The sequence below is a fragment of the Fistularia commersonii genome, chromosome 2, assembly GCF_037954325.1.
Source record: "Fistularia commersonii isolate RoL2024-O1a breed Wild chromosome 2, RoL_Fcom_v1.0, whole genome shotgun sequence".
NCBI lineage: Eukaryota > Metazoa > Chordata > Actinopteri > Syngnathiformes > Fistulariidae > Fistularia > Fistularia commersonii.
In genome coordinates this window covers 17,742,457-17,759,072 of record NC_141285.1, presented here as the reverse complement: position 1 = coordinate 17,759,072, position 16,616 = coordinate 17,742,457, and the positions used below count along the sequence as shown (strand labels likewise).

Genomic DNA, 16,616 nt, shown 5'->3' with positions numbered 1-16,616 from the left:
TAAGGAGGAGTTATTTCGGTACCAAATCATCCTTGACGCCAAACACTTGCGATGGACGACGCGGCGAACGCGCATGCGCAGTACTCCTACAATGCAATTTGGCGAGTCACTTCACTGTCAGGCGGGAAATAAGGGATTTGATTTAAACGTGCGATTCGGAGGTTTCAATTCTGCTGACTGAGAGGTAATTGTTCTCGGGGAAACACATTTACTGTCAACGTTAGGAAGCTTTGATAAGCGGTTTAAGGGTTAGGTTTTTTTTTTTTATCTTATCTGTTAAGGTACCCAAAGGGTCAGAGAGCAGCCTTTAATCTCGAAGTGTCAGTCAACCCTGAACGCAACACCACGGAAGTCTATTAATTCAGTAAACTTTTCACACCCCCTTAATGGTCTGCATATCCTACACACTGATGTCGGCTGCTGGTGTAACCAAGCACACTTGGGGGAGGGGGTGAGTGTCCCCCTCTGCAATTAGAAGGATCACATGAAGTAGTTAATCGACGAGAGTGACTTCAGTCAGCTTCCTCAATCAAAGAGTGCTGCTACTTTGAATGTCAAAGCAAGTCGAATAACCGAAAGCTTGAAAAGAAAAAAAAAAAGTGTAAAGAGACGCAGACACCATGCTGGGATGCATCAAAACCGGGGCGAGAACCAAAGACCACCTTTACTTATGAAAAAAAAAAAGAAAAATCAACAACAACACGTATTTTCGTGTGCAGGCAAGCAAGAAGCATGAAATTGATCTGCAGAATGGACTATTTCACAGACGGAAATTTTCTTTTTCTTGTGTGTTTCTTTATTATGAAATATGTTAATGGTGCATGGAATTAATATAAAATAGCATTTGTTTTCCCCATGGATCAAAAGTTTGTTTGAGAACGGCAACATTAACTTACAAATACATTGAAACAAAATAACCAATCAATATCGTTTGGATCAAACTGGCATCACACTTTTTCAATTATTTGAATATACCCAGCCAAAATTTAGCCCCGGGTGATCACTATGTCTGGTACGCGGCACCGCCTGACCAAGACTCTACGGGTCATTCTCATTAGACAAACACCGTCTATGCAAACACTCCCGAACTATGCATGGGAGAATAGATGGCCATTTCCGTACAGTGGGGCTTTCTTTGAAATTCCACCCCTCCGTCTTTGTTGTGCACTGCAAGGGGCGGGAAGACAAACAGGTCCACATGTATAAAGCGATCATCCCAGAACTGCGTTACAGGAGACTTCCAAGCATCCCGCAGAAACTCCCTCAAGACGCTGGGATACAGGATTCGACACGATTTTTGGACTTTGCCACTGCGCTATTTTACCCTTGTATTATTACTTAAGACCATTTAACCATTTGCCTCTACTACACAGTAGGTAGAAAAAAAGGAAGGATAATGAAGACACCGTCCGCGCATTGCTTTGTGGCTGTGTATCTGACGCTCTTTGGATACCTTGGTGACGCGGGGACAATTCTGATGAACTCCAATGCCATCAAAACCTTACCAGGACCTTCAGCCGGTCGAGGCACAGACCCTGTCAGCCCGAGTCCGCGCACTTCGCCCTCAGGCAGCATAGGACATAAATCATCCCCAGACACTTTGCAGGTAAAGAACTCTTGACGCGCGTAAAAACGTGTGAGAGCGCGCCGCGACAAGAGGTCGTTTAGTCTATTACCCAATTCTTCCACTGTTAGTTGACAAGATGGGTTTGTTTTGTTGATGCGGTAGCAACCTGGTGTTTGCACGGATGACGAAGAATGTGGAAGAGATGAGTTTTGCAATGATGTCCGAGGTGCCTGCCAGCCTTGCCGGAAGAGCCGGAAAAGGTGCGCACGTGATTCCATGTGTTGCACAGGAAACCGCTGCAGCAACGGTAAGCAAGGGCTCTTTAGTCATTGAGAAGATGATATTATCTCACATTTATTTTAGCTGATGACTCTGTACTTGTTTTTCTCCACTTTCTTTCATAGCAAGATGTGATAGATAAAAGTTTGTTCATTGCATATTCTAAAACCAAATTCTCCCCCCTCCGCCCTTTCAAGGTGTGTGTCAAGCCAATGACAGTGACGGTGCTGATGCATCGGCAACCTCTGGACTGCATTCTAACAATAACACCATGGAAAGTCACTCTAAGAAGCCCACAACTGCACATGGTCCGGAGAGCCAATCTGTGAAAGGTGAGTTTGAAATCCTCAATTATTACTCTTAATGGGTGAAAAGTAAAATCTTTGGTAAAAGGGTCATCTTAATTTCTATACAGTATTCTCAACAGCTGTGTTCCCTCCATTTCCAGGACAAGAAGGGGATACTTGCTTGAGATCTGCAGACTGCACCGATGGCTTTTGCTGCGCAAGACACTTCTGGTCCCGCATCTGTAAGCCGGTGCTGACAGTGGGCCAGGTGTGTACGCGCCACCGCAGGAAAGGCACCCATGGCTTGGAGTTGTTCCAGCGCTGTGACTGCGGTGACGGTCTAGCATGCAGACCAGAGAAAGGAGAGCGAGACCAAAGTATCAGCAGGACTGCAGCCCGGAACCTACACACCTGTCAGAGACGCTGACAAATGCATCGACGCATACATAGACCGACACAGGATACACACTCTGCACACCAACATCAGTCACAGACACTGACAAACAATTTTCAGTCATGCATACACCAGAGATGCTGACACACACACATTGACACCAACATCTAAGATGTTCTTTCCTGCCAAAGTTGCTGACACAAACACAGTACCTGGAAGGATAGACATGATTCCTGGGAAAAGTGATACACCCAGAGGGATGCAACAGTGCTAGATGGACTGATCAAATTACCCATCAACAGATGAGAAGACGGAAGTTAGGAAATTGCATCTCGGAGGTGTCGGCAAGATTGACTCATTTCGTCATTTATGGCAGAACTGTTTTGTTTCTCTTTTTATGGAACTTTAAGCCTCAGTTATTGCAGTAAATTACTGTATTGTAAATATTATCCTGGGGGTGGCACTTAACTGAACTATTGAATTCTGTCAACACCAGTATTAAAAGATATGGTGCTGCATGCGTTGTAAATGTGTTATATATATTGTTTTATAAAAAAAATGTTCTATACAGAAAATGTGAATATATTTGTTTTATTAAATACTTCTAATAATCTCACTTTTTCTTAGTGACTTTGATTTGTGACATTTGTTTTGGTTCACTTTGCATCTTTTGCATAAAAAAACAATATATTGGGGGGGGGGTATCTCTGGCCTTTTCAATAGAAACTCATTTTTGGAAAGCAACAGCCATGTGAGCAACTGGTGTTGTTCAGCTGTAGACCCATTTTTCACAAATCAGTGGTAGGAACCAAGTGGATGGTTTGAATATTTGGCCTTTGAGCTTTTCAAACTCATTACCTATAATTTTTGAAAAATGTACCGGCAAACTTTTGCAGAAAACCTGCTAACAGCAAACATACTACTGTTAATGAGTCATTACTGTGAACATTCCACATCCTGCAGTGGGTGCAGATGATAGGCAATAGAGGCTGTATCATTAGCTGAAAATTAACAACAGGACAGGATGCTGCCATATCAACTGAAAATTGAAAAAAGGTAATAACAAAGTATGTGTGTCATGGTGAGTATTTGCCAGGTGACCCTTTGGTGTTGCTTGCGAGTTTCTAATTATAACTTTTGAAGCCTTCATGAACAGCAGTGCAGATAGCTAGCTACCCAAGTTAAAGCCTCTAATTACTTCATCTTGCTCAATCTACATCCATGAAATGAGGCACTCTGCAGTGCTTTGAGTTTTTGTGAGGAAATGTAAAAAAATGGAGGGATGTTCACTCACAGACTATAGCTGCACAGCACACCCTGTTTCCGGACTGTTTCGCAATGGATGTACTCTAATGTGTGGGTTATGAATCCACCCAAATACACCTTGGTGCCTGTAATTACACCTCTTTAGATTAGAAGATGGCAAGGAAATTACTGTGCTTCTGCTAGATTTTTGTGTTTGATGAAAAGGAGAACTCTTGATATCTCACCAAGCGGGCTAACCTCTGTTTTCATCTGTTAATCTCCACAGACATGAACCTGAAGAAAAGGTCATGTTTATTTTGATTTAACCTATTTCCAGGAACTTTTTACTTTGTTAATGTATACAAGAGTGACTAAAGTGTGCCTCACCTGTGCACATGTTCAATAAAGCAATATTTCATCCAAAAATGAAGTTTCTTTAATTATCTATTCACTCCAATGGAAAGAGGAGGTTAGATGAAACCATATCTGCAGCTTCACAAGACAACAGAGCAAAATCACGGATAATGGAAAAAAAAAAAAACACACAAAAAAGAAAACCTATAGAATGCCTCCATATCCCCATATTGCCAGTCAGTTTTATTTCAATTCTGTTGTTCTGTTTAGGAGAATTACAGATATTAACATTTGTTTATACACATGTAGCAGATGACTTTTCTACACTTTATAATTCTTAACACATGCTTGCACTTTTAGGAACTTTTTGCAATATTTGAGGCATTTATTTGTCATAAAGTCCATTTTTATATTGTGGTATTTTTACTTTACTAAAAGATCAGCATATTTGTCCCACCACTGTTGATGATCTATTGACAAAGAGGCAGGCAGACATTGAGACACACTCCATTTAAACAATTTAGTGTCCATTCTTGGGAGTAATTAAGAGAAATGAGAGCATTGTCAGCAGTACAATATACCATGCTGCTTGGGCCAAGTCATGTTTGTGGGGGTCCTGGAATCTGTGTGTGTGAGCCTGTCATCATTACACTAACCTCAGACTAACACAGGCCACAGGCATGTGCCCAAGCCAAAGACTGGTGAGTGTGTGTGTGTGTCTGTGTGTATGTGTGTCTGTGTGCGTGTCTGTGTGTCTGTGTGCGTGTGTGCGTGTGTGCGTGTGTGCGTGTGTGTGTGTGTGTGTGTGTGTGTGTGTGTGTGTGTGTGTGACATCTACGGCACTCTTAGTAAAAGCAGTAACAACAACAGCTTCACGACATGAAGTAGACATACATGCACACACTTGCACACACAAACAATTAAAAACAGCTGTGGGGGCACAGGCGCGCACATGCATGCACACACACACACACGCACATGCACACGTACACAAATGCATGCACACAAACATGCGCGTGCATACACACACATGCATACAAACAAATGCAATTGTGTCTCTTCATGTTGTTACACATAACACATTTACGCATATCCAAGACGTCAACACACATTCACAGTGACTGTGTGGGTGAATCTTGGGTTGCGAGAGGGCTGGCGTAACAGCACACTTGCCCATGCAATGGAATCCTAACCATCAACATTTGCTGTTGTCATACCACATGAATGAATCATCATTTCCACTCACATGCAGTTTCATGCTACTGTTGACTTCCAGAAAATGGAAACATGTAAGTGCATCAAACAAAAATACCAGCAGTCAACTGATGAAACTACTGAATTTGAAGAGTGTGTTTTTAAATGCAGTTTATTGCTCTAAAATGATAACAATTCATGAACTACAAAATTGTTTATACTGTTGACTCAAAATTGGATTCTAACACAAATAGTGACGTAACAAAAATAAAGCTTTTCTTTCTACCTGGTGTATCAGCTACTTCTATTCCAATATTGCTGCCAAGCAGCTTTAACAAAAATCCTTGATTAAAAAAAAACTCATGAGTGGGACATCACAGATGAAAGAGCAGAGAACAAGGCAGTGAACACAGAGGCAATGCATGTTATTTTGTCAGATGAAAGAGATGGCATACTTCTGGAATGAGCGTTCGGATCAAAACCAAGCTCTTATGTAAACAAAATTTCACAGGGAGGTGTCAAAGTTCTGAGCGCTGGCACCAATCTCTACATAGGGAAATAACACAATGCTCACTATTCATCGTTGTGGGATGACAATCTGCCTGATTGAGCAATAAGGGGAAATCTTTGCTTCTATTGGGAAATAATAATTAAACAAAGGACAGCTTATTCAGCACAATGCACTGTGTGTATGTGTAAATGCAGGTGGAGAACAGGTTTGAACAACTGATTGAACTTTTGGGTGATGTCAGCCCAGCGAAGGAAACAATGGTTCTTCAACAGAATTAAGTGACAGGGAGTCCTTTTTCGATTGGGTATCCCAAATTTATCCAGCTAATTTTAAGTTTACATTCATCTCTAATAACCTCCTATAAGTGTTTTTTTTCACTGGCCATTGTTCAGGTCTTCTTCTAAACACACGTTAAAATCAGTTTATCTATCGTGAAACAAAAACAAGCGAGAGACACCTAATTGTCTTTATGTGTCATTGCGCCATCAGAATTATGTTGATAAAAAAAATGCTGTATGGTCGCATGTTAAAATGTTAAGATAAATCACTTAAATATATCAACACAGTTCTGTTATCTTTTAAATGATTGGGTGGGGCAGGGGGATTGTCAGACAGAGCCAGGTAACCAGTTTCACTTACCATGGCTAACTGTTTTGATCCATCCTGGTGTTCCTTCCATCTCCAGCTGACACCTCCCATGTGGTCTATGATCCCTCGATGATGATGTCACCTTATGTTTGAGTCTGTTAACCACATGAAGAAAAATTTGGTTACTCTGACGTGTGTTGGTTGGGCCAAAACAGAAACAAGTGCCGTATTGTGTTTTATAAGCTGCCTGTTACAATAACACTTCAGGAGAGCCCAACCAGAGGGATACCTGACCACAGTGCCCTGTGTTTTGAAATGCTCTGTTGCTTTTTGGACTCATGTACATGTTTATTTTCACTGTGCTGTTGGCCTACTCAACAAAGCCAATATGCTCTTGTATGTATGTGCCATGTTTTTCAGTCAGACCAACACCTGTATCCTTCAGGTGCATTCCCTCACTTGCTCCACTCCCTGTGCCACTTATCCCAGTGCTTTCCCAGCTGCAAGCAATTGAGTCCAAACAAACAATCTGCCCATTGTTTATACAAATAATATCCCAATATGCAATGTCTGCCCACTCTGCCAGACAAGCAGGGAGTGAACAGATGCACCAGGAGTGGTTGCAGAGTTACAGCTGGGGATAAAAATGCCTACTCTTCATTATGGTTGGTCGAGAAGCTTTCTGCTGGCGGCCTAGGGGCTAGGACAAGGGCCAGAGCTGGCTCAGCTCCTGGCTGCTATGTTAAGTCTGCCCCAGCCACAACCACATTGCGCAAAGCTGCTTCACACATATAATTTACTCATTATTCACAAAGTTTTTCGAAGAAGGTAAAATATATATATATATATATATATATATATATATTGTGTGTGTGAGGGAGTTGTTGGTGAAAAAGTAACAGTTTCAGTTACTATTCAGTGAAAAACAAAGATACACATATATGTAACATTGAAAGATGAAAAACTTATGAGGTCATATGCAGTCAGACCGGCTGATTAAAACAGTGTGTAATCTCAGATATTCTCATAGAACTGAAGAGAGGAGGTTAAGCAGTGCTTGGCAAAGGCCAAAGAAAATGCATATCATCAGTAGCCATTGCTGTTGACCATGCAAAATCTATAATACTCTCTGGAGACAGAATAGAGCTTTTTTTTTTGAAGGACAGGAAATAGGTGTGTCTGAGCCCCTGATTCATTTCATAAAACAACTTCAAGAGGAGATGAGTCCATCTCACAGGATCATCTGTGAGGCATGGACAAACATCCCTGTGTTTGAGAATCAAAGCCCCCAAAAGATGTGTAATGGCATACCTTTGCTTAAGAGGGGAAGGATCCCATCAGACAATTGCACATTAATGGCCCCAGTGGTTTTGCCATTGTCCCATTAACAGTCATCAAACCTTAATCAGGCCTTTTTCACTCCTTGCCACCTCTTTCTCTGCCACCTTCCCCCTCCATCACCCAGACTCTTTAATGTCCCTACTTGTTTTTCCTCCTTTCAAAAACACTTAAACCCCACCAAAGAAAATGGCTGATGCACAATCTCATTTGTGTGAAGACTTTGCAAAGGTGGAGTCACTGGTAATAGAATGAAAAGGAGGAGGCCGGAGCCTTGATCTCTCCGGGGGGCAAATGGCTTGGATTGTCTTACCCTTTGTGCAGGGCTTAGCTGGGGACAGAGTGAGTCACAGGGGGTCATATCAAAGGTAGTTATCTTCAGAAGGTCTTCTCTAGGGCACATTAGTACGCTATCCAAATGTTGATTGGTTCACACCAACATCTGAGGTTCCCTAAATAGGATGACAGAAGAAAACACCCACTGAATGTAAATTACCAAAGTGGTCAAGGTCATGTTTCTTGAAAATGTTGTTCTCAGACCCTTTCCTGAGTCTCAGTTCCTCGGTATTTGTGAGGTCTTCATAGATTTACAACGCTGCCCGATTCTTTAACTCACAGAACAAGATCCTAATAGTGTACTATGGTCATGGTTAATGTGGGTATGGGAATTCTGGAAACACCCTATCGCCATGGCAAACAGACATGTTGAGGTTGTACACTGTGTGTGTGTTCCTCCATTGTGGGTGGGGAAACATCATATAACTGTCACTCTTACAGGTGTCATTTTGTTATAAATCATAACAAATCGCAGGGATGAACACCTGAACACAACGGGAGCAAAAGATAATAATCATGTTTATCTTACATCTTGAGACACTGGTATCGATATGGAAAGAGTCTCTTGACAAATATTCAGATACTATAGATAGAATGGCCAGAGGATTGCTGCCCTGTTTACTAAATTAATATAGAATTCATAGATTAATTGACTAAAAGAAAAAGAAAAACCTTCAGTCAAAGAATCTGTTTCCATCCATATTATTTCAAAATCTTCCTGACTTGTAAAAGGGAAAATTAAACTGCTTGCCCGGTGTCACAGTTTGCCATTCTCAGTGAGCATGGCCCACATGTGGTATTGCAAATAAGCATCTCTATTTTTAACACATGTAGCACCAGTCTGGGTCATTCCTTATCATTAAAAACAGATTCAGAAATGAACAAACTGAACACATGATACCGGTGTTTAAGTATCAAGAAATTGGATTTTAAACATCTGTCCATTCCCGATATGCATTTTGATATCTTCTGAAACTTGAACATTACATTGATTAAAATGTTGACTACTTTAATTATCTTCATCAGATATCTCAACTCAGCACATTCCCAAGGGGCTTAAATCAGACTCAGAAGCCTCAGTGTAACCCCCCCATTCCTGAAATATACTGTTTCACTTAGTCATTGAATATGCCACAGTATTTTCAGGTTCATTTCATTGTTCTTGGCGATTGGTAGATATTTCCTATATGGACGTTACCCCCAAAACCGTACTCAAACCTCTCTTTTGCATAATAGTTGTTGCAAAGGCATCTATTGTCTCATTTAAACTGACCACATAGTGTATTATGGTGATGCCGACAAGGCTTGGCTTCTCTACAACTCTAATTAGCATTCCTTCCAGATAAAACAATGATCACTTGAACAAGCGCAAGCTAAGCTTGCAGGAAGTGATCTAAAGAGCTGATAGGAGCCTATGATTTCCAAGCAACTAACAGCACTACTCCATCCATAATGTTTTAATTCAACATCACCCCCTGCCCCCAGTCCCTTCCACCACTAATCTTATCTCAAGTTATCTTCAAACTACTACTTTGCCCTGTAGCAATGGCCTTATCATTTATTGATTATGTCTCTTAGATTAAAGGACGCGCTTTCATTTCCACAAGAATGCGCCCTGTTCTCAACGTCCATATGGAAGCATTTGCTGGACAGATGGGTTATTTTCCCCTCCAGACAAAATCCCACTGGTCAGAAAGAGATTCACAGGGACTTGGTAAGTAATGGTACTGTTGATCCTCAGTTCTTGGCTTCTTTGTAGTCCAACACAAAAGTATCAGGTGATCTGAATTCATGATCATAGTGAGCAGTGAAAAAATGCTACAAGGAAAAAGGAGCATCATGTGTTTAAAAAAATTATGGCACTTAATCTCATGAGCCATTTTTATGAGTCATCTTAATTCTTCCAGACAATTCAGGGCTGTCAAAGGGCTGCATAACACTATCCAAACCCCCGTGAGACTCCCAAAATTTAATTTCATGTGCTGAGAAGTCGAATTGCCCGAATGTGGCTTACACACAAATGATGGACATTTTGTCTTGAGGTAATTACTAATATGCCCCTGTTGTTGCCCAGGCTGCCTGTATCTGGGTTTTGGTTTAAATGTTTGGTTTACTCTCCCTGGGCTGTGTGGTTTGAAGCAGCTTAATCACAAAGCCACAAGCATCTCAGCCATTTTGATAGGAGCCAAACTGGGAGGGCTTGACATGTAACACTGTTTTTGCTAGTCCTACATATAGGAGACTTTTCTGCAGAGTCAGCGAAGCAACAAAATTAAAATAGCTCTTGTTGACAAATTGAAAATGTGCAAATAAAATGAAACAAAACTCAAGACAGCTGTTTAATGTTACGGATTGTAAATCTAATAGGCAAGAACTGAATTTTACTTGCACTGGAAGGGAGAGCTAAGGGATTAATAACTCACTTGCAGTAAAAAGTATACGTTTCTTTGCAAATGTATTAAGGCATCCGAAAAATAACAAATTACATTTCTGTCTGACATGATTTTTATGGGAAAAAGTGATTTCTTTTCACCTCTGGATACATGATATCACATACCTCATTGCAAGGCCACTGCAGTGTTTGTCATCTGAAAACTTTACACTTCCGCCCTGTCTGCTGGAATCCATTTTGCTTGGTTCGACTTAATTTGTACATAATTGTGATTTCCCAAATCATTCTTGTGAAACCATCGTTTGAAATACAGTTTAAATTGCATAGCGATCGTATTTGGATTTATAAATGCGAAATATGCGAGTGTTACGCATCAGTGTGATTTCACATTGTTATTGAGCAGTGATCTCCTTGTTTTCTTCCTCAAGAGAAAGAATCATTCACAACAGCTGGAACATCTGGAGACAGTTTCCAGATCAGTTTCAGGTTCAGAATAGAAGATGAGTGGAGAAACAAAGCATAGTTTAAAGATAAAAGAGAAAATAGAAAATGGAGTGATACAAAAGGTCTTCAAGTAGACATCAATAACCACAGGCTTCTGTGAGGCATCAGTGGCATAACTTATCAGTCTGAGACAGACTTTTTAGCCTATTACTCTCCCGATCATATACGTGATTTCCCAAGACACAGGTGTTTACAATTCTTTCCAAACAACCCTGTTTACAAAAACAACAGTGTTACAAAGGCATTCTCCTAAAAAATTTACAGGCGACTGGGCAATTAACGCCTGTGTAGAACGTCAAGTGCCTCAGCTTGCTACTAATGGTTTGAGGCTCAAAACCAAGCCTGGATTTTATTGAGCTACGTACTTGCAAGATATCCAAAAGTTACCACTGGGGAGAATGCGAAACTTACGTTTGCAGGAGCTACCGAATTGAGAGCTTAATTTGATTTTGAAAACTTGCTGCTGTTCATTTCAGCCATGAAATCATGCATTTCTATCTTTTTTTTACATGCCCTCTGGATTCTGCATGGCATTATTGCCAGCAGAGAGACTGTTTTCAACCTTGCTGGCAGTTTTTTACCGACAGAGAATAACTGTTTAGGCAAATATTCCTTATATTTAAAGAGCTTTAAGATGTAATATTTGACAGGTGGTATTTATGATTTCCTCCAGGATCAATAAAGTATTTCTGAGTCTGATATTGGTCATATAGCTATGTTACCATGGTGTTGATAACTGTTAAAAATGTTCGTTAATTATCATCATTAGCAATTGAAATATGTTTAGTTTGTTAGGATTTAGTTTTAACTCCCTCCTTTTGAAGAGAATCGCTCAGCTTGGTAGCTATTTCCCAATCAAATTTTGCTTATCGCTCTGCCTCTCATCTCTCTCTCACGTTTTTTCCTCCTGGCCCTTCTCCGTTCCTCTGATCTGTCGTACACTTTTCAAGGAAGCTCTCCAAAGCTCCTCAAGAGATCTGAGCACATTTTAAGGAATGTGTGTTCTTCCTGACATTACAACGTTCTTTATCAACTAACAACAGGCGTAGGAGGGGAGAGGGAGGAAGAGTGAAGGATGTTAAGATGTTAAGAAGGGGTTGGGAGAATGAAAAAAAGTGCTCTTTGTGGCTGCTTATCTTACAGGATATGAAGCAACTCAATGGCTTTGGCATTTTGCAAAATAGCTTCCTTCAATGGGCATTCACTGCAAGAGGCATCCCCTGACATGTGGCCACATATGCCTGAGAGAGAGTGGAAGAGCTTCAGGAAGAGAAAGACAGCCAGAGGGTGTTTTAGAAGTTCCGTATTTTGTTAATTGCGCATGATAAGATGAAGCAATTTGCTGGTAGTTGTGATGATTATCAACGGCAGCAATTTAACAGATGTTGGTGCACTGTTAGACCTTTTAAACACATCAGTATTTCAGGTGCTGTTTAAAATCAATGGTGCTGTTTAGAGAAAAAACACAAAACAAATTTCTGATCTCTGGAGTGAAGCTATCACTTGACAAGCAAACATTTGAATTGAGGAATGAGTCTTATTTGCCCGATGACCAAGACCCATATGTGACAAAGTTTCCGAGCATTCCTTTTATTAGTGGGCTATTAGCAGGGGCATTGTTTTTCCTGATGTGGTAGAACTTCTGGAGCTGTGTTCTTGTGCTCTTCTCATGCTGAGATGCAAAGTAACATCCCAGTTATTAACACAGGAAGACCCAACTGTGCACTGTACTCTAATGAATGTGGCACAGAATGAGACGCCAGTGAATGAGACACTTTTTCCCCTACATTTAAATCCTGTCCTTTTGATCCCTCGAGGCTTGTCCAATGCTGCTAAAGTGCTTCTGTTAAACAAATTTTTGTCCAAACTCTCATTTTAATTACTGTAATTTCCAGACTATTGAGCGCAACTGAACATAAGCCACACTGACTAACTAATAGCTATCTTCGTGTTTGTCATTAAAGTCATCTTCTTCAGTCTCAGAATCAATTCAGAATTTCACAGCAATTTAATTGGTCTAATGTGACAAGGCAAAATATTTTCACGGCATTAAGCAAAATTGCCCAAAAAAATACATAAATTAGCCGCATCATTTTTTAAGCTGCAGTGTTCAAAGCTTTTTAAAAAAGTAGTGGCTTATAGTCTGGACTTTATGGTAATCCTGCTTGCCTTCATTATTTTTTTATGGATGGTAATTTTGTGTGTAAAGAATATAAAAACGGGGTGAATGCTGCTTTTCACCCCAGCCTCTTGAGAAGATTCTTCATGTTTAAACTTCATTACAAATATACTTTATACTATCTTCACACCATCAAATGACATGGCTTTGTTGCTTTTCTACTTTTCTACTTTTGGGCTCACCTGTAAAGGTAACTGCAAGTATTTCCTTTTTTATCATACTTAACTTTCCAACTTATTTACCTCACCGTAAATTAATACACTTGCAAATCAATTGGCCGTCCTATCGTTGTCTTTAAATGAATTATTCCTGGGGCTGAAACAATTTTGACAACATCAATGTTTTCCAAGGGCCACATCTGATGGGGGCTCACATTTTTCTGCACTGTTAGCATTTCCCTGCACTGTTACATCGGGCTAGGACAGTATTTTTATTAATATTTATTTATCATTACTTATCTGGATGCGCTGTGAGAAAGTAAGAATTTCATTGTACCGGGAAACGAGTTTCCAGAATACAAACATGACTATAAACACTATGACATCTTGAATCCTGAATCTTGATTGGACCAAACATCTGAACCTTTCATAAATGGACTGTATACTGGCGACATTCCCTCATACTGTGTATGTCATTGTTGTTATAAACGCAAAGTTAAGGTACTCTTCAATTCCAATGGGCCAACCCCCACCTCCCTGCTATAGTTACATTATTTTCTTGCATCGATGGAAGGATTAGATTGCAGCACACAGTATATTATTTACGGTCAAAGTCAAGGGTGGTCTTTCCTGGTGTTAGCAGCTCCCCCTGCTTTGTGTCTCATTGATTCTAGAAAGACCAGATTTTCTTAGGCTGTTGAACATTCAGTGAATGGTTTGATTGCAAGCAGACTCAAAGAGATGAATATTGCAATCATGCTGAGTAAAATATAGCTCCATCTGTGTTTGATAAGTGTATAAATGAATGCCAGCTGATACTGATTTTACACTTTACATCTCAAACAATTACACTCATTCAAAGGCACATACTACTGCTTTAATTGTGGAGTGAAAATTGACTAATTATAGCGTAGGCACGTGGTAGCTTAATATTCACAGGATACTTTAGTGCTCCTATTGGAATACAGGTAATGTCTCTCCAAAGTATCCAAAGTAAAACTAAAAAAAGGATCCAAGATCAGCCTCTCTAAAAGTGAGAATCGTTGAGATCGCATCCGCAGACATAAAGGATCAAGACTTCTCCAGTTTTTCATTCCAAAACAGCTTTTATCCGTATTTTGAAAGCAATCAAAACCTTCACCATAGGATCTACTGCCATTCTTAATCCAAAAACATTTACACAGGAATAGCTCCGATCATAAGACTTCACAAAATATTTGTCAAAACAGGCTGCGAGGGAAGCATAAATCTATAATTATAAGGCTCTTATAATTATAAATGTATACAATCTGTGGTATAATTATGAACCTTTGCACCTATAAGCCACTAATGGGAACTTGGAGTGAGGAGTTACTCAACACTCAGACAGCTAATTACTGAGTAGGCCGCGTTAATTGGTTATAGAATGGGAGCATGACCAGTTTGGCAGATTTATGGGACTGTAGGCGCACATTGTGGATACTTTGGAAGAGCTTTTTTTTTTAAATTATTGCATTTACCAGAAATGATCTGAATGACAGAAACTGGATACCATTGAAGGGGTAGGATGTGAGGTATTATGAAATAATCTGCCACCAGGACTTTCACACATCAGATGAAAGGAGTAGTCGAACAGCAACAGCCAACGATTAGCTTTGTGGCAGTGAAGAAAAAGCATTCGGATCACCAAAGCTGCTTGGTTTTGTATGGAAACAACTGTGGCTGGATGTTTGGTTCTCATGGAAGCCACATGACAGGGAGGTCATGAGAGAGAGAGCAGGCCTGACGCTGTGTGTGATCTCACCGCACTCGCTCCCCACTGCACTTTTGATGTTTTCCTCTCGAATTTTATCATTGTTCCTCAAGGGACCCCTACTCTCACTGTCAGGAAAGTGCTCACGCGCACATGTGCACATGCACACACGTGCACATGCACGCACACACTCACACACGCACACACACAATCCAGCTTTATAAAACTATTTTAACAAGCAGGGAAATCATTTAACAGACACTTTCCTGGATCATAAAAAAACTGAATGATAGCTTTGGGATCCTACACATATTGATCTACACACTCCGTTCAAATGTATACTCACTGGTCAGCTCGGAAGAGGGGAGAGGGCTGGATAGGAGCTCAAAGAAATAGGGGTTGAGGGAAGGTAGAGTGGGGGGGGACGAGTGGCTCTGTGGGGCTGAAATGTGATCTGGAGCCTGTGTCGCATTAGCCTTAACAGGCAGTATGGCAGACGCACTGGCACCACAGAGTGGAGGAGACAGGGAGTGGAGGAGGACTAGGAGGAAGATGAAGGGAAGCAAATCGCTGGACACCCTGATGTAGGAAAAGTATGTGGTGCTAAGGCAGCAGGGAGGAATGTCATCATTGGTTTTGTGGCACCTAGTCTCAACTGAGACAACAGAGATGGAGAATGATGCTTATCGTCCGTCATTCACCTTTGTACCTGTAGCACACACATCATCATGCATCCCCTGTCAGCTTGTCATCCCACAGGGTTACGGTCAAACTGGCACTCCCTCTCTGTGTCATGTTGTCTCCCTCCTGCTCTGTAATTTCCTTTTTTCCTCTCCTCTTTCCTGGAAAGAATGTGTCTCCTGTTGTTCCACTAGTCAGTGTCAGGGGGCTAAACAGCCCATTTTGGTGTCTGACTCAGTGAAGGAGTCCCAGAGGTGCCTTGAGGATTCCAAGGATTCCAACTTTTGCACCCACATCAGTGACGCCACCTAAGGGGATGCCATCGAGATCATTCCAGACACTATATTGGAGTCATCTTCCAGCTGCAACATTGGTTACCGTTTTATGTTTAGATGACAACAAAGAGAGAATAAATAGCAAATCAGTCACATATGAACCATGTCTCCAAGTGTTATTTTTGCAAAACAGTGCAAGGAATAAATAGTGATGATGACAGAGGGGATGAAGTAGCAAGAAGGGCAAAGAGAGTAGCAGAGGAAAGGCGAGACAGAGCCAAAGTAAGACGAGTGGAGGGGGTAATGACTAGGTCTGCTCAGGACAGAGGAGGCAACACACAGGGAAGTGTCTCCAATCGTCTCCTCGTGGCTCCTCTTTGGCGTCTCTGATCCTCGGACCCTTCACACAATCTCCCTTATTACAAGGCTTCCCCTCTCCACACGGGCACCACTACAAAATGGAGCAATTACATTTAATTAGGCTGCAGAGGGTAGTGAGCCTTCCCCATCCCAAAACCTCGGAGAAGCACAGACTTCAGGTAACACAACCGTCCCGAAGAACTTCAAAGGGATGCAAAATTATAGCACCATTAGTGGAGCCA

The 16,616-nt window shown here is 41.0% G+C and overlaps 1 protein-coding gene and 1 long non-coding RNA gene across 2 annotated transcripts; one reads left to right on the top strand and one right to left on the bottom strand.

Moving 5' to 3' along the window:
* Positions 1 to 1,396: 1,396 nt before the first annotated feature.
* Positions 1,397 to 3,092, top strand: dkk1b (dickkopf WNT signaling pathway inhibitor 1b). Its single transcript, XM_086162067.1, has 4 exons — positions 1,397 to 1,606; positions 1,730 to 1,874; positions 2,044 to 2,178; positions 2,295 to 3,092. The coding sequence occupies exons 1-4, from the start codon at positions 1,397 to 1,399 to the stop codon at positions 2,558 to 2,560; spliced, it is 756 nt and encodes a 251-aa protein (XP_086018193.1). The 3' UTR covers positions 2,561 to 3,092.
* On the bottom strand, positions 1,415 to 15,493 carry LOC147236594 (uncharacterized). The gene is made up of 5 exons (XR_015107286.1): positions 15,405 to 15,493; positions 8,071 to 8,209; positions 6,471 to 6,574; positions 2,315 to 2,473; positions 1,415 to 2,169 (listed from the first exon to the last, which is right to left on the bottom strand). It is a non-coding gene; the product is annotated as an uncharacterized LOC147236594 (long non-coding RNA).
* Between the last annotated feature and the right edge of the window lie 1,123 nt (positions 15,494 to 16,616).